At 38.9% G+C, this 21762-nt stretch overlaps 1 protein-coding gene across 16 annotated transcripts in view; it reads left to right on the top strand.

Annotated features, from left to right (window-relative positions):
• Positions 1 to 21762, top strand: part of LOC138706600 (muscleblind-like protein 3) — a 1567271-nt gene that overhangs the window by 1510900 nt on the left and 34609 nt on the right. For 14 of the 16 annotated variants that reach the window (XM_069836101.1, XM_069836103.1, XM_069836099.1 and 11 more), the window contains 2 exons: positions 16336 to 16509; positions 19848 to 19901. In XM_069836101.1, coding sequence (XP_069692202.1) covers positions 16336 to 16509; positions 19848 to 19901 — 228 coding nt within the window. The remainder of the gene's footprint in view (positions 1 to 16335; positions 16510 to 19847; positions 19902 to 21762) is intronic. The other 2 variants (XM_069836107.1, XM_069836113.1) reach the window with 1 other exon arrangement.

The following is a 21762-nucleotide window of genomic DNA, read 5'->3' as shown; positions in this document are numbered from 1 at the left end:
GGGGCCACTGGCGGGCTTATGTGAAGGCGGCAATGAACCTCCGGGTTCCTTAAAAGCCAGTAAGTAATTATTATTATTATTATTATTATTATTATTATTATTATTATTATGTTGTTGTTGAATGTACGCATAACTCATTATCTATTATCATTAGGCCTAAGCCCTAAATGGACGTTTCAGTTTTCTACTGAAATTCGAGTTATCACGTCGTCGATACAAAAGCCTCCCCACGGAAGGGACGTAATCCCAAATATAAACAAATTAGCGGCCATATGATCTGTGGTTGCTAACGAGATTGACCTTCGGTGATTAATTCTTAATTACGTTGATTGGATACAAAGACTGCTTAGGTTTTGGAGCCGTGTGTACATAATGACATGTGTGGCGTGCGCGCCTAATGAACGTCCGGCCTTCGCTTTGTGCACCGCGCAGTGTCATTAGCATGCACATCGACCGCGGCCTGGGTTCGATTCCCGGTCCCAGCTATAGCGCAAGCTGACTACTACAGTTCGACCCCGGGCATGTTCTATGACATTTATGACGAGGCAATTTTTTTTAATTACATTTTCCATTGAGATTGTGATTCCACCAATGTTCCGTTATGTCTTGGTATTCTCTGCTTTGCGTAGGCCACAGTTACTTTGATCACATCACTACTAGCGCTATCAGATCTAGCGTAATGGTGATTTACATTAAATTGCCATCAGGATTCCCAAACAGTCGCTTGCAGGATGCTGGTAGCCAGTGGCGGCTGATTGACTGAGGCAAGTGAGGCCGGGCCTCAGTCACTTGGCTTAACTGAAATCAAATTTTGTGTTTTTATATAATGTATTAGTTATTTGAATAAAGCATATATCGCTGTAGAAGCATTTGAAAACTTTGATGTATATAGAACTGTTTTGCAGTAAAATTTGTTCCTGAGGCCAGAATCGTTCGTGCCGGGTCTGGCTTAATGCATTTCATGTCCTTTCGCGGGCTTTGAGTTTACGCTTAAAACGTTGTAGCTGAGGCACAATTCGTCTGGCCTGGTCAGGTTTCACTCGTCCCATCCATGGGCCGGCCTCAAGGGTAGTGTGGGGTGGGAATAGCAGTGGTGACTTGTTTTCCTAACTAGGTCATAAATAACAAAATTCCAGCTCTTTGGCAGGCAGACACCCACTCGATTCTCTCCCCTTATGTCTGAGTTTATGACGTAAGCGAGGGTGTTGTACTATTGTACTTCGTAGTACAGTAGTGAATCTGGGCCAATGTTGTTATGTATTTTGGGAAAATATAAACAGAAACAAATGGGAGAAATAACGCTGGAGAAGTTAATTCAATGTTAGAGTGTCCTTTTTCGAGAAGAAATAATACTGAAAGAAAGGAAGTTTTAAATAAAGAGAGAGACTACCGAGATACCTACGACATCGCTGATAATTTTTCTGACACATAATCTTAAAACGCGAGTTTCTATTGCATCCTGGTATGGGCAAATAAATGGTTATGTGGTAATGTGAGGCAAAATAAACTTCTCTGTTGGAAAAAAATAAAAAGAAAAGAAAGAAAGGGGAATTTCAACACAATATGGGTTGCTTCATTACACTGAAACAATCACTGAAACTCACAGCATAACAGCTTATTTGGTGAGTGAAATTATTATTTTTCATTGATAGTAATAAGAATAGGCTAATAATAGTAATAATAATAATACAGTAATAATGATATTAATAATATAATAACAATAATAATTAATATCATAAACAAACATTTCCTATCGGAAGCACTTAAACTAGTTGCATCTGGCCTCACCGAGGATTTCGATCACCGGCCGCTACTGCTGGTAGCTCGAGGCCACGTTTTCGGTAATTCATGTGGAAAAATATGCGTTAACAATATTGTAGTGTGACAGCAGGTGACAATATTGTACACTTCCTATTTTGTTGTTAGGTCTATACATCAATATCATGCTTGACCTCGTGGTCTTACATGCAAATGTTTTTTAAAGAACCCGAAGGTTAATTGCCACCTTCACATAACCCGTCATCGGTCTCGATTTTGAGCAAGATTAATCCAGTCCCTACTATCATATCCCACCTCCCTCAAATCCATTTTAATATTATCCTCCAATCTACATCTCGGCCTCCCTAAAGATCTTTTTCTTCCGGCCTCCCAGCTAACACTCTATATGCATTTCTGGATTCGCCCATACGTGCTACATGTCCCGCCCATCTCAAACATCTGGATTTAATGTTCCTAATTGTGTCCGATGAAGAATACAACGCGTGCAGTTCTGCGTTGTGTAACTTTCTCCATTCTCCTGTAACTTCATCCCTCTTAGCCCCAAATATTTTCCTAAGCAGCTTATTCTCAAACACACTCAACCTCTGTTCCTCTCTCAAAGTGAGAGTCCAAGTTTCACAACCATACAGAACAACCGGTAATATAACTGTTTTATAAATTCTAACTTCCAGTTTTTTAGAAAGCGGACTGGATGACAAAGCCTTCTCAACCGAATAATAGCAGACATTTCCGTATTTATTCTGCGTTTAATTTCCTCTCGAGTATCATATTTTATAATTGTTACTGTTGCTCCAAAGTATTTGAATTTTTCCACCTTTTCAAAGGATAGATTTACAGTTTCTATATTTCCATTTCATACTGTTCTGGTCACGAGACATAATCATATACTTGACCTCGTGGTCGAGCGGATCCAAGTTATTACTGCATTGTTGTATATACTTGTGTCCGTTTTGAGACTCCAAAGTATGGTTGAAGTGAATAGTAATCCTCTCGGGGCCAGAAATAAGAAAGCTTCCTTGCGAAAATAGGGAGAAAGTGGCCAAACGCACCGTGAAAGTGTAACTAAGGCAACGTTAAAAAGGCATATGATTTGTTAGTACGGAGGAGAGGTACTTCGGCATTGCAACCGTATAGTACTGTATATTGCTTATACTTTCCCCTCGGAAAGGAAGGGTAAAGAAAATTACAGAGAATGTTCAAAACTTTCCTAAGGGTCACCAGATCTAGACCAATCTACTGGGTGTTCATTTCAAACTGTCATGACGTCACTGTTGATGAGTCAGCGATTTGAAGCGAGTTTCAGCTTTTGTGTCAGAGAAGTTGCCTATTAATCAAGGCGTTGAATCTGAACTTGAGAACGTGTACGGTATAGCCTGAACGTCGTAGCAACAGATGGCGGTCCGTACGGTCTATGTGCTACCATAACCTCTTTCGAACTGTGTTTTGCGCGGCCAAGTCATACGCAGGGTATTTGTTATCATCGGTTGCGTACGGCAACATTCCACAACACAAATCAAATGATCCGTGTCCATGCTGACCGTCGAAATTAATGTCAACAAATACGTATGTAATCGTCTTAACCCTCTCCACATATCCCGACAGTAAGAAAAAAACTCACCACAGTACATGTTTCGAAACAGTTCACATTCCTGCCACTACGGGCGTTACCGTACGTATCGGTAAGTACTCTTCTGAATGAACGCCGTACTTGCTAGGCAACTTCTCTGGCACATAAGTAATACACCTCTGCGGAAGTGTAGGAAGATTGAATTCTCTAGGCTCATCGACTAGCCACATGACGGCATACAGCGAGCCATGACACACTTTGAACTGAACACCCAGTAGTAGGAGGTATTGGGTCTTGCACTAAACATCCCCGAAGTTGTTACTAAACACACTCAGCAGGATAATAGTAATTTATAGTATAAGAGAGTAAAATTAGATTTTATCCGCAGGTGGAAAGTTTAGTGCACGAGGTGAAGCCGAGAGTGATAATTTCCAAGATCACATAAAAACGTAGGCCTATACTCTTGCGTGCTATACAATATTTTATCCATTACTGGTGTATAAATTTAATTACTGGCGTCTAAAAGTTAATTTTGAATTGTAGGCATTTTCTTTGTAATATATTGTTTTTGAAGATGAATGAATTTATGGATTTTATTGTTGCTGAAGTGTAGGTTGTCAGCGAGAGAGTGATTTAATTTTTTTAAATTCACAGGTGTATTAAAAACTTCTTTAATTCACTGTTGTGAATAAAGCTATTGATTACGTTGCTAAGGATGGTGAAATAAAGACCAGTTTAGATACCAGTCATGAATAAAACAATTTATTTGTCAGCAGTCGCTTTTTACAAACATTCTAACGTTATGCTGTGCTGGTGGAATATATTACCAAGAGTTGAGATCTAACTACTTGCAGCCTGTACTCAGAATTTCGTCTTTATTATTTTTATTCATGAACGAAACCATCTTTGACATGCAGTAAATTTACCACTTGGGACCAGTGAATCTGCTAATTGCTAGTAAGATATTCATTTGCTTTAGTTTTTCCTGAATGTCCATCACCTTCAGCCGGAATTCAAACCGTGTTCCTTGGGTACAGAGCGCCACCGAGCAGGTTTGGACAGCCCTGCAATGGGGAATAAAATACAGCCGCGTCCGTTCGTTCGCTCGTTCGTTCCGATGTTGGTTTGAGGATTAGCAGGGCGCTAGAGATTGCCTCCGAAATGGTTTGAATAATACATGGCATTTTCCCCCGGAGCTGTTCCCAGGGTTACCTCGCTTAAAATGTTGTACCTCCACCCCCTGTGTGCGGGGTCTCCGCCGGGGTCGAAACCCACGATCCCGTCAGACCCAACGCTTCCGCTTTGTTTTCTTTATGTGGATGTGGAGCAATTGGTTGAGAAGTTGTGGGACACGTTTTCTAAGTGTATTTCGCCCTTTTTAATTCCTGGCTGATTTCAGCCTGTTATAGGCCCTGTACGTACTGTGACTTTTCTCCTCTTTATGTACATATTAGCCTTCAGTCAAATTCTGTTTAATTTTAGCATGGATCAGCCAGCAGAATCAACGGGACTTCGGTAGGCTAGTTTGCATCCAAAGGGAACCCAGCGTACCTTTCCTCTCCGACAAATACAGTCTGATCCGTTCGGGTATGGATAATATTAATTTAGTATAAAGCTATTATGATAGTAGGAAAAATTTCTTGCTGGTTATATTATGATTAAAAGATAGAAATTTATGACAACCAGCAATGCATAATCTGAAAGAACAAATGAAAATCGTAGACGATTAAAATGACTACTACAAATCAACAGCGGGCACAACGTGTTCTTTGGTATGCGCAATTTGAGAGTGTTAAAAGAGGAATTTCGACGTGAGTATGGTGTGCGTAATGTACCTAAATACGATTCCATAATGTTGTGGTATCGAACATTTGTAGAAACAGGTCCTGTGTTATAAAAACATACAGGAGGTCGCAGGAGAAACCCAGTACGAGAAGCAGGTACCTCTTGGATTGGCCCCCAAACTCCCCAGATCTAACCCCTCTTGACTTCTTCGTGTGGGGTTTTGTTAAAGACATTGTCTATTCACAGAAACCAAGGAACATTGATGATCTGAGAGTAAAAATTACTTAAGCTTTTCAACAAATCACCCCTCTTATGTTACAACGGATATGGGCTGAATTGCATCACCGTTATGAGTTGTGCAGGGTGCGCAAAGGGGGTCATGTTGAGCTCTGAGGAATCTCCCACCTTTCAGTGTTATATGCACTGGTTTATAAATTCTAACTCTCAGCTTCTTGGAGAGCAGACTGGATGACAAAAGCTTCTCAACAGAATAATAACAGGCAAATAATAGTAATAATAATAATAATAATAATAATAATAATAATAATTTACTTTCAGAGTTTGTGTCTCTCTACCCACTCTGGTAAAGTTTGTTGACCAACATCATTCACAAGTGAAGAGTCCACTGCAAGAATGATGGATGTCACTTTCTTGTCGAAAATGAACCAAGATTGTCAATGCATAGCTTAAGACATATAGAATGTACATACAGAGTTATATGGCATCAACACTGATAGTCATTGTCCAGTAATGATCGGAAAATCACAGTTAAGCTTTGAGCGCTAAGCATTTCAAACTTTCAATTGCTTCTCCTGCAAAATGTATTCCAAATGACATCCATCTTTCTTGCAGTGGACTCTTCAAGTAACAGGACTCTATGGTCATGTGGTCAGAGTCGTAACTGCTTAAGACAAAGAACAAAACGGCAGAAACCGTAGATCATATATACCCAGATTGCTCGGCGTTATAGGTTTTGACGGTAACAACTTTTGTCAGATTTACTATGCTGCCATCTAGTTGTTACATAAGGAGTCACGTCATAACTCCCATTTGAATTTCATTAGCGACTGTCCTGCCATCTCGTGTTTATTTACGGCGGACGGGTGGCGATCCTGGCGGTTGTTCTCTTCTAAGTGCAACCAATTTTAACATAGGAATGAGCAATCTATATGTGATCTGGGCAGAAACTCAGAATAATGGATACACGTACGGTACTATCGCCATTCCGAGTCTGGAATCGAACCCTGCTTAACTGAATTTCTTGAAACATAGCGTATCATCATCATCATAATCATTACTTATTTTTGGATAAGAAGAAGTCTGAAAAGCTCCGATAGGCTACACTTACCGCTGCATGGCGCTCTGTTGTAGAAGGGCAGAGAACAGAACTCAGTCACACGCCTCGGGAGAGCAATGTGTGGACCGTGAAGTCTGATTGCTTTGTTCCCAGCCCCGGAGCAATTTAGTAGGGGGTGACACTGCGCCCATTGTCCATTATCGAGCCATCAAACCCCGCCGTCCCCCTTCGAGAGGCCGCTTCTCATCACCAGCTGTGTTAAGAGAGCACGCGGGGAGGCGACCATTAGATGGAATGTGCTCGCGATCTCAACACGTGCAAGCACAGTGCTGATATTGAAGTGACGACCCCAGACATCGAACCTCAGTCCTGGAAAGAAGCCATCAGCTGAGCTGCGAATGATATGAGATTTAGATTATTTGTAGACTTCTGCATACTTGGTGTTATTCTAATTCTGTTCTTCGGTACCTTCGTTCCTTTTCTATGAACTTGCACTTTTCCAAAAGTTGACGATCCATTTAGTTTATGGAGGCCTAAAAGACCAAGGGTACGCCCGGTAGCGTCGCGATTAAGGCTATAGATATGTGAAATTTCTAACTTCTATATTTTTACACCAATTAATCTGAAACTTTTTATCACCTAGGCCTATTTCTTACAATGTGGACATATAATCAGTGGCGGCTCGTGATAAAATATTATGTGTGTTCACAATTTTGTGTTCCAAAATCGAAGAGAATTTGAAATCGTACGTTTTTAGCCTAATATGAAATGTCATGATTCCAATATTTCACTGTCGAAAAAACCGTATATAAATTCAAAGCAACATATAATAATAATAATAATAATAATAATAATAATAATAATAATAATAATAATAACAATAATGAAACCTAGTCTTTTTATTTCTAATTTTTCCTGGAAAGCCAGTTTACCCAGTTCTTTACTATTCAAAATTACTTGAACAGAATTCATTGTTTACGTTTGTTAAAAAATAATACATAAAACAATTTACAAAAGCGTGTGTTCAGTAATATACAGTATTTTGATTCACAACACACTGATACACTATAGCCTATACCAGTACTGTAATCCCATTCGCATAGATTGATTACTATAAATACATGCCAGTAAATATTATTCTTAAATAATATACACCACCATACAAATATTTAAATTCATACCACCATCACATTCAGCCAGCACGTCTTTGAAAGCCAAACTATGCTATATGTCGACACTGAAGTATAGTAATTCACAAACTACACTCTCGTAGCAGCACTGTACACACATCCACATAAAATAAACGTTCCGACAGTGAGATGCTGACACCTGCAGGCTAAAATACAGACTTATTAAATTTTCTCCTCGAGATATAGCACGTAAACGATAGGCATCGATGCGCCTGACATCTGTAGGATAGATTCACTGTTCACTTAACGCTTTGTGCTCTTGACGAGTCATAAGCGGCCAGCGAAAGGCAATTTCCTCCCACGCATGCGTGAAATTTCTGTAACCTTCTTGAAAAGAGCACGGCTTGTACGTGAACGGATGTTGCCAAGTTTACGTAAGAAGTTTATGCAAGATGCGGGAATTTTAAAATACTTGATCCTGATATTATACATCCCTACTACGCCAATACGGTATTAAATAATAAAACTAGTCGTGCATTAATGGAAACAAGATGTTCACGTGCTCTTGTGCTCTTATTGACGCACCACCACTGCATATAATATACAAATTTTCACTTTGATATTCCAATTAGATCACTTATAATTAATTATTTTTGTTTTTTTTTAATTGTCCCAATTTTGAAAATTCACATAATTTTTCTTTAAATTTATATTTAATTTATTTCTGATAGTGTATGTAAATATGACACATGCTTTTCATATTTTTCCAATTACTTTTAGAGAAAAAAAATATAGGCCTATTTACTCTTTTAGTTAATTGTTCAATTTGTTAAAACTTACCACATCCTCAACACGTGGTGATTTGAATACTTTCAATAGCAGAAGAAACCACGTGTCAGTTTTCACATGCTCTTGTGGACTTCTGAGCAAAATTTCTCTAAGATTGAAGAAAAACTGCATTCATTAGAGGATTTTGAATTTTATAAAATGTTTAAAATTGCAAATTTGAGGAAACTAGTATCAAAGTATAGCATGTACTGGGTGTTCATTTCAAAGTGTGTCATGACGTCACTGTTGTGAGTCAGCGATTTGAAGCGAGTTTCAACTTTTATGTCAGAGAAGTTGCCTATTAATCAAGGTGTTCAATCTGAACTTGAGAACGTGTACGGTAAAACTTGAATGTTGTAGCAACAAATGGCGGTCTGTACGGTCTGTGTGCTACCATAACCTCTTTCGAACTGTGTTTTGCGCGGGAAGTCGTGCGTAGGGCATTTGTTATCATCGGTTGCGTACGGCAACATTCCACAACACAAATCAAATGTCCCGTGTCCATGTTGACCGTCGAAGTTAATGTCAACAAATACTGCACGTAAGTAATCGTCTTAACCCTCTTCCCATATCCCGAGAGTAAGAAAAAAAACTCACCTCAGTACGTGTTTCCAAACAGTTCACATTCCTGGCACTACCGGCGTTACCGTACGTATCGGTAAGTACTTTTCAGAATGAACTCCGTACTTGCTAGGCAACTTCTCTGGCTCATAGGTAATACGCCTCTGCGGAAGTGTAGGAAGATTGAATTCTCTAGGCTTATCGGCTAGCCACATGACGACATACTGTACAGCGAGCCACGACTCATTTTGAACTGAACACGCAGTATATGATATACAGACTACTATCGATATCCTTCCTTCCTATACAGGTCTACAACGCACATTTTTCTCGTACATAACAGCGCGAAATATGAACTGAATGAAAAGTAAAATTAGTTAGAATAAGGAACAAAATCTGTCGAATGACAGCTGAGTGACAGTTTAAAGGGCTACAGCCCCACGCACGCGCTGTCCCTTTAAATTCGTCCTGAGTGACTTTAAATTGTCATAGGGCCAAAATAAGCATATATTTGGAAAACTGAAACATTTACTATTTAGCGCAATTGTACTTTTTTCTGTAAACGGCACCAGGGAAAATCACTTTCTGAACGGCCTCGTAATTGCGGTCGAGTGGCCAAAATTTATATAAGCACTTCTTTTGACATTATTAACATGGTGGAAGAAAAAATTTAACCTTTTTTTATCTGTCCCCATCAGAATGTTTGCTTGTCAATCAGTCATCTTCAATCTCTACGTACTTGTACCTATTCTCTCTGATGAGTAGGCCTACATTAGATGCATAATTCAGAACCAAACAGTATTTTTTTCTTTCGCATAGATTCTCTCCGTTATGAATAGGAGGGAAAGTCAAAGCAACTGTGGTGAATCATCTTGTGCATTTGCCGGGGACACGGGAGCAGTGTTGGGAGTCGACACCGGGACTCTACAAGTGGCGCCACTCGCGGTGATGAGATGAATCTTGTGCAGGAAATGGCGAGGTGTTTGCAGCGGAACCGTGTAGATGGCGAGTGAAGCGCCTTTCCCCGGCACAATGTGTCCATAAGGATTGCCCATAAAACTGTGAAATAGCTCTGTGTTGCTGCTGTGCGAAGCCTGCCTGGTACGAGCTTCCCTACACCTCGAATCGGAGGATGTCCAAAAAATCGTCAGGGTGGCAACTTGTGGCGAGAACAAATTAGAACTCTGGTTAACGTGATATTGTTTTCAGTTAGTCAGAATCTTTCGTACTGATCTGCTACTTATATCAGGGCTGGGGGGACTCTAGTTCCAGTTCCAGTGGTTTTATACGTGTTATGTTAAGTGCAATTTTCTTGTCTTTGTTAAATAATATCTTTCAACATCAACGTATTCATTTCTTTATTATTTTCTGTATTTATGTGTATGCATTATGGGCAATATGATACATATTTCATTACTACGCTTGTAACGTCTTTGTTTCTGTGCTATCAAAAATGAAATTCTCTAATGTGGGTATATTTATGTACGATTGGCGACACTGACTATTACCTTCACCATCTATTCATAGAAGTAATAACTAAAGAAGCCACACATACACGAGCAAATTATCGAACACTATCGATTAATGGGGTCAGGTATTTTTGAACGTCAGTGTACACGATAAAATTGTTCTTCCTTTTCGGTACTTTAGGAGAGCCTGTCAAAAATGGGTTAATATTGAAAGAGATTTGTCGAAGACAAGATTTTAAGACGTGGCTGAAATTCATTGTAAACCGATATAGTCCCATCTACCAAATACTAGGGCATCGAAAAGTAATGGCAACATACATATAGTTACTACTTACTTACAGATGGCTTTTAAAGAACTCGGAGGTTCATTGCCGCCCTCAAATAAGCCCGCCATCGGTCCCGTAAAAAAAAAGCAGGTTGTTACGAAACCACAACATAGTTACTGTCTCACAATACATTTAGTTAGGTTACTTTTGACATTACATACTTCAAATATAGTCTCCTACCATGTTAACAATACGTTGCCAAATTCTTGGAAGACGGCGGATTCCATCTGCAGGAGCATTTCTGAATATCTCTCTTACTAATCAATCTAAAGCGCTTCGGATGTCAACTCTTGATTGAAAGCGACTGCCTCTCTTCCACCCAACTTGCAATAGTTCAGTATGGTAGGACTTCTTCCCACAGGGTCCTTTTAATGCTCTAAAGCACTGAGTTGCATGTTTTTCTCTTGCAGCTTGGATTTTTATGAAGCAGCTTTGTTCGCACCTTTTAGGTCTGTCTGTGTACTACAAATCAAAAGTTCAGTACCCGTAAAGGAAGACTATATTATCCAATGAGTTCCATGAGAACACAATATCCAGCCAAACAAAAGTTGACGGCTATTGTCATATATGGGAACTCGGTAGCGTCAACTCCAGGACCTCCATTGGTTACTTACTTTGTGAACCGTTCGCCGTGTATATCCTATATAGAGTTCATCCCCCTTCTTCATAAATTAGGAGAATATTGTGGAATGATGACAGGGAATCGTAATTAGGCCTATTCCCAACACCGTATTTCCTGTATTAATTGAACTCCGTGTTATTTTGTTTCACACGCATATCCTGGAACATGATAGATTGAAGAGCTGTGCAACATATGTAGGATGTATTATGAATACATTCTTCGTCTAGCAGCTTTTCAAGTTCCGACTCTCTGAAGCTGATTTGGCAAAGCTTGCGTTCCGTATTTTGTTCTATATTCGTGCAAGATTTACGTTATGGTGCCTTGGCATTACTGAAATTAAATTATATATTCCATTTGTATTTTCACTCAGATCGGCACACAGTGTTTCTTATACTCGTAGAAGAGAAGTATTGAATGGATAATCGTTAACTGAACAGCATGTGGCTCGTCTTTCCGGAGACCGGCCGGAATTGAAACACCTGCCAGCTTGGGGTTGAACTTTGGGTGCACGGATATGGCGATAGTGATACAGAGTTTACTTTTGTTGTATCTGGTTGTAGGTTGGTCTGGCTTTCTTGCGTGCATTTGATAATTAAGTTCTTGGTCCTTTGTTTTTAGCTGATTTTGGTTTAATTGGTAATGATAACCATTTGCAATTCATACATCTTCTACAGTAGATGCATGTTGGCAAGTATAGGCTATTTACACGTTGAAGACTATGAACTAGTCGTCATTCCCTACAAGAAGACTCTGCATATCAACAAACAACGCAAAATCCTCCCTCACCTCAAACCACTGATTGGTCCTGCGAGTATGTTCGTGTCGAAAAATGAGGCATGCCTCGACACGTGTGGAGCAATGCAGATGACGTAATGTGACACATTTATTTTAAACTAACAATCTAACATAAAGTATCGATTGCATTCAGGATTTTTACAACAATTTACTTACATTGTGAAGGATCCACATCAGGTACCGAACTGTTTCTGAAGGCTCTTATCAATGTTTAAGTCCTGAATTATCGGAAACGCTCAGTCTTTATAGCCTGCATTATTACTGTACATATGCCGCAGTTCAACACAGCATAACATTGACACCGTATTCTAATTCAGTGCAAGAAGCAAACAGCAACAGAAACTGATTGAGCGACCACTGTTTCCATCTCCGTGTTTGGGTTAGGGTTTTGAGTGGTGACGCAGCCATAGATAAATCGCACAGCCTCCTTATCATGCTGCCAGTTATCACACTTGTCCATTATCGAACCCCGTCTACAAATCACATTTTTTCTTGCCAGCCCTTATTAGCATTTTAACTTTTTCAGATATTGTATTTTCTTCTAATATTTAGGGGGAAAAAATTCCCATTAATACTTCGGAAATATATAACAAGAATTAACGTCACGTTTTACAGAGGTTCTTTACCCATCAGCCAATAGAAAGGGCTTCGAACATGTGCATTTGTTTGCATGCCGAGTCTTTTTGTATGGAATGAAGATTATCAAGATTTTGAATCTACAGAGTACCACTTTCTTCCGTCAGAGGTCTTCCCAATCGTTATTAGGGTGACATCTATTGCCAAGTGTTGGAAACCAATGGCACACCTGGATATTGATCTCGCGGTTATTTAGTAAATCTAAGATTGATTTTTGTCCTTAATCAGTAATGAAAAGATCTTTTACCTGTAGTAAATATACTTCACGAGAGGCAATAGACGTCCTATATCTGCACCTTGTCTTACTTACTTACAAATGGCTTTTAAGGAACCCGAAGGTTCATTGCCGCCCTCACATAAGCCCGCCATCGGTCCCTATCCTGTGCAAGATTAATCCAATCTCTATCATCATATCCCACCTCCCTCAAATCCATTTTAATATTATACTCCCATCTACGTCTCGGCCTCCCTAAAGGACTTTTTCCCTCCGGTCTCCCAACTAACACTCTATATGCATTTATGGATTCGCCCATACGTGCTACATGCCCTGCCCATCTCAAACGTCTAAACGCTCCTAATTATGTCAGGTGAAGAATACAATGCGTGCAGTTCTGCGTTGTGTAACTTTCTCCATTCTCCTGTAATTTCATTCCGCTTAGCCCCAAATATTTTCCTAAGCACCTTATTCTCCAGCACCCTTAACCTATGTTCCTCTCTCAGAGTGAGAGTCCAAGTTTCACAACCATACAGAAGAACCGGTAATATAACTGTTTTATAAATTCTAACTTTCAGGTTTTTGGACAGCAGACTGGATGATAAGAGCTTCTCAACCGAATAATAACACGCATTTCCCATATTTATTCTGCGTTTAATTTCCTCCCGAGTGTCATTTATATTTGTTACTGTTGCTCCAAGATATTTGAATTTTTCCACCTCTTCGAAGGATAAATCTCCAATTTTTATATTGCACCTTGTCTACTCATATATATTTAATCTGAATCCTTTGCATAGGCATTAATAAAATGCTGAACGAAAGATTACCTGCACAAGAAACATGTATGCTGGGAGTTCGTTTCTGCACTCGTTTACAGTGTTAGAATTTGAAGTACGATGGACGTGGTTTGGGCACCCCTCGCTGCTGGAGGTACCTCGAGGGACCGCCGCCACCCTCTCGCTGCCCCGCCTCGCGAAAAGGGCACGACGGCATCGGTGCGGAAAATTAGGGAAGGCTGAGGGGTGGGGGAGGTTCCGAGAGTCCGTGCGATAAACGCCCCCACCTTTGCCGGGCTGCTCCTATGGGGAGGGGGATGGAACCGCGGCTCAGCATGTCCTCCAAGACACTGGTTGCATTGGAAACCAGCGGAGTCGTTCAAGACGTGAGTGAGGAGTGAGTGATTGCAGGAATAAACCGGAAGTGAACACATCTCAAGGTCCTTCGCACAATGTTGTCCAATTGTGATATATTAAAAATTGGTTATACATTTAAAGGAGTAATGTAATGACACTTGTAAATTTTTCGTCTATGAATACCGGTATAATAAAACAAAATTATGAGTCGACTTTACAACTCTTCAGCCTTCTGCAGAAGTTTTTGCCGCTCTCCTCTGTTTTTATAATAGCCACCCAATTACGCACTCCAATAATTTTGACGTCATATCATCTTATCTTCGCGGTCTTCCTCTGGTAATTGTCCAGCCCATTGCAAACGAACAGTTTTTAAAAATGATTGTGATGGTATTTGGTTCCCTTAACGTTGCGAGCTGTCCAGTTTTGGAGCAGACAGTTCTGGATGTCCAATGTCCGGTTTTAGAAGTTTTCCTCAAAAGCTATATTGAGGTGATAGTATCAAACAATTTATTATATACAGTTCAAGTAATGTTATTATTTCCTATTAGTAGGTTATTTTACGATGATGTATCAACATCTCAGGTTATTTACTATCTGAATGAAATGAAGGTCATAATGCCAGTGAAATGAGTCCGGGGTCCAGCACCGATAGTTACCCAGCATTTGCTCATATTGGATTGAGGGAAAACCCTGGAAAAACCTCAAACAGGTAACTTGCTCCGACTGGGATTCGAACCCGGGCCGCCACCTGGTTTCGCGGGTAGACGCGCTAACCGTTACTCCACAGGTGTGGACAGTGAGTATTATGGAGCTGGTTTAGACAAACCTAGAAACGGCATGAAAATTGAATTACTGAAGGCTGAACTTTATGTTATTAACTTTGAATGATTTCTGAAATATACAAAACGTCTATCAGTACTAAGATTCTCAAGGCAATAAGAAGTTTTTCTAAGTATAATTTCAAGAACTAGCTTATCAGTATGCTATTCATTCATTTAGTGTTCTGCTCAAGGGCAGGTCTTTCACTGCAAACACAGCTGTCTCCAATCTTTCTATTTATGCAAATCTGGCATTCAGATATAGAAGCTCCCTTGAAGCAGGCCCCGGAACAATTTTTCCCTTGAAATTGTTTCCTATTTTCTGCCTTCCTCTTCGTTTCCTCATATGATCCATATATCTCAATGTCGTCTATCATCTGATATCTTCTTCTACCTTGAACTCTTCTCCCATTCACCATTCCTTCCAGTGCATCTTTCAGTAAGCAGTTTCTTCTCAGCCAGTGACCCAGCCAATTCCTTTTCCCCTTCCTGATCAGTTTCAGCATCATTCTTTCTTAACTCACTCTTTCCAACACGGCTTCATTTCTTATTCTGTCTTTCCACTTCACACGTTCAATTCTTCTCCATATCCACATTTCATATGTTTCTAGTTATTTCTCTTCACTTGGTTGTAATGTTCATGTTTCTGCCCCATACAATGCCACATTCCATACAAACCTCTTCACTAGTCTCTTCCTTAGTTCTTTTTCCAGAGGTCCGCAGAAAATGCTTCTTTTTCTATTAAAAGCTTCCTTTGCCATTGCTATCCTCCTTTTGACTTTCTGACAGCAGCTCATGTTACTGCTTATAGTACACGTCAAATATTTGAAGCTGTCCATTTGCTCTGCTGCCTCATTTAGAATTCACAAGAACTCCAAGAATTTTACCATTATCATGACTAATCGGAGAACCCAAATATATGAATTTTGAGTATATTAATGTTTTGTAGTTCGGGGCAGAAGAAGTTATCAGATGATAGACGACATAGATAAATGGATTGTATGCGAAGACTAAGAGGAAGACAGAAAATAGAGAAGATTGGAAAATGCTGGGGCAGTGAAAGACCTGTCCTTGAGCAGAAAACTATGTATGAATCTTTTTATAATTTCAATAATTATACAGTTTGATAGGTAATTCATGTTATTATTGTGACTGGAGATCATAACATATTTAGCCTTGTTTTGCATTGATTTGTGGACCCATTCCTTTTGCTGAATTTTTCAGAGAAGTAGATGCTCTGCCAATGCCTTCTTTGTTACAGCAATAATATCTATAACATCAGCATACAAAGATGCTGGAGATCTTGAAAATAAACCCAAAGATATGTGCTGGAGTTATGTTGATAGGATGCTGATGTGTTTTGTTTGGTCGACAGGGCCGGTGTAACCGAGAGAAGCCGCCATGCAAGTACTTCCATCCTCCACAACACCTCAAAGATCAGTTGCTGATCAACGGACGGAATCACCTTGCCTTGAAGAATGCCCTCATGCAGCAGATGGGTCTGACCCCACCAGGGCAGCCCTTGATTCCTGGACAAGTTCCTGCTGTGGTAAGCATCTGTAGTGGGGCTTCCCTCTTCGGCTTGGTCTGGTTGGTGTTGCTTGCTGGGTTTGGTTTGTCGGAAACTATCCTTGAGTGTTCAAAACAGGATGTTCAGGAGTAATTGCAAACTGTGTGTGAGAATTTTTATACACATTTCAGCCATACCTCACCAAAGTAACTGCTGCTGATTAAAGGAACACTGCAATATTTTGTTGAATTTCGTGTTTTTGTTGATTTCTCATGACATGTGACCAACAGAAGCTGTATGTCAGTTCTTGCTGTTAAAGCACGATTTTTATAAATGACTTATTTTTGCGTTGTAGAATTTATGACAGACAAAGCAGCTGTTGTGGAGGCTTTTCTCAGTTATTTTTCTTTCCTCAATCATTATAAATCAAGCACTGTCTTGAATTAATATACAAAGTGAACCGCAAGTAATGTTATTAATTTCAAGGGATTATTCTTTGAGATATTTAAAACAAAAAAGTTCAATACATTGTCGCTCGTTTTTGCTTCCTTCTCGAGATAAAAATTGTTTTATATGAAACATTTCACAGCGTGTTTTGGGAAAGTCATTATTGATTTAATTCCCAATATGCTCAGTCAATTTAAGAGAACAGTGTATTGTGAAATAAATGATTGAAGGAATTTTGGTTTTGTCCTTCAAATGTGTAGAAATTTGATCCAAACAATTAATGTAACATTTTAAAATTCCTTGCAGAACAAAAAGTTACATTTGTTTGGATCAAATTTCTGCACGTTTAAAGGACAAAACTAAAATTCTTTCAATAATCTTAAATATGTGCAAACAGAAAAAATCAGAATTTAACCCCTGAAGAAATAAATAAATAAATATATATATATATATTTTTTATTTATTTATTTTTTTTTTTTTCATAAATAAACCAATGAAAAAATTATTGCTTAATGTATGCATTTTAAATGATTCTGAAATTGATTTTTGTTGTGGTAAAGTTTCCTTTAATAAACTTCAGTAGTATCAGTATTAAAATTATACTAATTTACAAATGCTTGAAACAGCCCTCCAAATACCCAGTGTCCTTAAAAGAACTGTCTTCATTTGTCTTAAAGCTTCCACGTCCTTTCGTGATCTGGTGCTGTTAGTGACAGATAATGTCACTCAGCAACTCCTGTTACTGAAAAATGATACAGGAATAGTCAGTTTTTGTGTTATGTTAGAATTGACAATTGACTGCATTAATGCTATGACAGTGATTCCTGCAAACAATATTTTTCCTACATAGAAAAAATGAGTTTTTCATCTAGGTCATTATAATTATCTCTGGGGAAGAGGATTAACTGTCTATGGGGGATTACCCTTCGAGCGCCCTCCCCTCTCAACATTGATCCATTATATAGCCTTATCAACACCTCATTAACTGGTATAACCTCTTGCAACAGTTTAAGCTTGAAATGTGCAACCAACTACAAATGCTATTATCCACCAGTTGTTTCTGGTGGCTTGCTGTTACATCTGAAATTTGGGGGTTCAGTCCCAGCTGGGATAACGAATTTTGAAGGGCTATAAAAATCAAAATAATTGATTAAATGGCGATCTTACTCGTGTTAATTATGTAAGCATGTGTGGCTTACAGCTGTTTCGGTACTACTTAACACCATTCTCAGAGCCTACTAGATCTCGGCGCTATCACAACTTCGCTGCCTGTTGTGTGGGTGCGTTCGTGTGATGAAGAGTTGTGTCAAATAGTGTGTGTGTTGAGAATTTGATTAGAGTGTGTTTTAGTGTGTCTGTATATTTCTCAACACAAGATCAATTTCAGAACACACACACTATTTGACACAACTCTTCATCACACGAACGCACCCACACAACAGGCAGCGAAGTTGAGATAGCGCCGAGATCTAGTAGGCTCTGAGGATGATGTCAAGTAGCACCGAAACAGCTGTAAGCCACACATGCTTATATAATTAACACGAGTAAAAGTAGTGTACGAAAGATTCAACATGGGGTATAAAAATCGTTAGCATAGCTTCCTTTGAAAGAAAAGTGGAATTGGGAGATCTGTAAAAGAACTAGGGTGACCATAAAGTTTTGAGTCAAAAATGGGATGTGAACTCATTTTTTGAGGCGAAAATGGAGTAGGTGCCAAAGGTTGGTTCGCCTCCACACATTCTCCAAATGGAATTCACAAAAAGTAAGGTGTCATGATGTTGTAAATATAACAACATTACGTCCATATATTGCTATAACATTTATAGTCTTCTTTTTTTCCTCTCACAAATGCACTATTTGAAGTAAACAATTTCTCTTAATTTCTTGAGGAGCTGTAAACAATGAGAAGTAATTAGTAAATGTGTGAAGCTCGTAATACAGACAACCCAGAGGCAAGTGTGAAGTTGCAGAGACAGTGGTAGATACTCAGGAACCGAGGGGCAATTCCCAATGTAATATTTGCAGCTGTGTCCATTCAACTCAGGAGACGGGAGCAGGACATGTGAAGAAGTTTATACTTATTTGCCGCATCACCTACACATGGGATTATCTGTGATATATATTTAATTTAGGTTTTGTCATACATTTTTGTTATGTAAAAGAATCCTGTCCCTGAATAATAGGATCTTGCAAAATTTATCTGTTGTATATTGCACATAATTCCACTTATCATCAGGCATATGAATTCGGAAAATATGTAAATGTCCCCATATTAGAAATGAAATTCAACTCTGTCAGGCTAGCAGAATTCATTAAAGATCTTGATTGGGCACATTTGAAAAAAAAAAAAATGTATTATCAAGTGAACGTATGAACTTGGACTTGGTGTATTTCCGTGAAAATGTTTTTTTTTTAACTATACTAATGGACTATTCGTCCGTTATACACCCATTTGAATCCAGTTGTGTAGACCAATTTACTGACATAGTTATTGCCCAGGGTATGCCATAGAATACTAGTCTACGCTACACCTGTGATGAGATGTGATAATGGAGATTTGTTGGAATGCCAAACACCTGCGTTAACTGACCCACGGGTTTGTTCAACCCTTCTCTATACTATACTTGGCATAGTGAGAAAATAAAAATCATACTGAACATCCTGTCTTCTTCATGTATGAGTGTCATTGGTTGTGAAGGAATACTTTATACATGTTTCAGTATAACTTATTATTTCTAGGGCTAAAGGTATAATTTTAAAACGCTATGCATGGATTGCTAAACCAATCATGTGACAGTTCCTGAGTGCTTAATTTGTTTTTATTTATTTTTTTCTTTATTTCTTTTTTTGGTGGAATTGGAATGCAGTAGTTGTATTGTGATGCACCATATTAATTTTTCTTTTATGCTATGTTTTCTTGTTTTTTTGAGGTTGACGGGAAGTTGCAGTTAGCTACCCCACTGATGCTTGGGCAGCCTTTAATGGTAACTTGGTTTGGCTTGTGTAATCTCCTGACAGTCATTGACTGCGTGCCCATGATATCGTTGTTTCTTCGCGCACTTAGCAATGCAGATGTGACAGCCAGCTTATGTTTATGATTATTACCATGTCAAATGAAACTGAGCGATGAATATTCATGGTTCATCGTTACAATAAGCATGTAAACACTCCAGTAGATGACAGTCAATCAAAAATGTTCCTATGCTGCTGCGTCTTTATTTCCATATCCAAAATTCTGGTGACAGGAATAGTTTTTAAGAAAAATTTTCTTACAAGAAAATCTAATTTTGATCTGGCTAACTATTTATAATTGACACATTTTTATTTCCCATCCTCCATGCACGACGAATTTCATTTCATTATTTGACTTACAAAATATATTCATTGCTTAATTTGTCATTGTGAAATTCAAAATTTGTTATAAATGAGCCCCCCCTGGCTGTGATTAAATTTCACTAGCCATCACTGTTTTATTTCTCTTATTTCGAGAATCTTCTGCTATTCAGTTCCATTTACACTGCATCCTATTGAATTACTGTGAACGTCATTTATTTTCACTGATGCTTGCCTCTGGTTCGATTCCAGTGAACATTACTAGAATTTTTAAGCAAAAAAATCCCAAACTTTGTTTCTATCAGATGAGAAAGTGGAACTGTTTGCCCGATAGTAAGTTTACTGCATATAAAAGATCTCTTTGTTCATGAATAAAGACAAAATTCTATGTGCAGGCCCGCCATTATTCCGTTTTCTAATCACCACTGTATGATAGTGGGGAATTTCTGTTCAAAAGAGTGAAACTTGTCAATTCATAATCTCGCTGCTGTAAAGCTATTGTGTAATGATCCTGCTGACATTATACTACCATACTAGTCTACTAATTACTACTGCTACTACCACCACCCTACCACTGTTTCTTCATCTGTCCGAAGACAGGTCTGAACCTCACAAGTGACGCCAGTAAGGCATCATTCATGAGGCCAGGAGATAATGGGGTAGGGTGACCAGTTCCTTCCTCCTCCTTGAATACATCGCTGACTAGCTACATATTACACTAATCGGACTTCAGATGCATACAAACAATATTGTTCTTCCTCTGACACATATCTTCTAGTGAGATGTACTGCCTAGTAAGAGATGTACATATCAGCCAGAGTCTCAATCAGAGGTTCACCGTACCACTACCACCACCACCACCACTACTACTACTACTACTACTGCTACTACTACTGCTACTGTTGCTGCTACTACTACTACTGTTGCTGCCACTACTACTGTTGCTGCTACTACTACTGTTGCTGCTGCTACTACTGTTGCTGCTATTGCTACTACTACTAACTACTACTACCACTACTACTACTACTACTACTACTGTTGCTACTACTACTACTACTACTACTACTGCTACTACTATTGCTGCTACTACTACTACTACTGTTACTACTACTACTACTGTTGCTGCTACTACTACTACTACTGTTGCTGCTACTGCTACTACTACTACTACTACTACTACTATTACTACTACTGTTGCTGCTGCTACTACTACTACTACTACTACTACTACTATTATTGTTATTGCTACTACTACTACTACTACTACTACTACTACTACTACTACTGCTATTACTACTACTGCTACTATTGTTGTTGCTACTACTACTACTGTTGCTGCTACTGCTACTACTGTTGTTGCTGCTACTACTACTACTATTACTACTATTACTACTACTGTTGCTGTTACTGCTACTACTACTACTACTACTACTACTACTACTACTACTACTACTACTACTACTACTACTACTACTACTGCTACTACTACAATCATAATCAATGTCTCAGATG

The sequence above is a fragment of the Periplaneta americana genome, chromosome 9 (assembly GCF_040183065.1).
Source record: "Periplaneta americana isolate PAMFEO1 chromosome 9, P.americana_PAMFEO1_priV1, whole genome shotgun sequence".
NCBI lineage: Eukaryota > Metazoa > Arthropoda > Insecta > Blattodea > Blattidae > Periplaneta > Periplaneta americana.
This window is presented reverse-complemented; position numbering and strand designations above follow the sequence as displayed.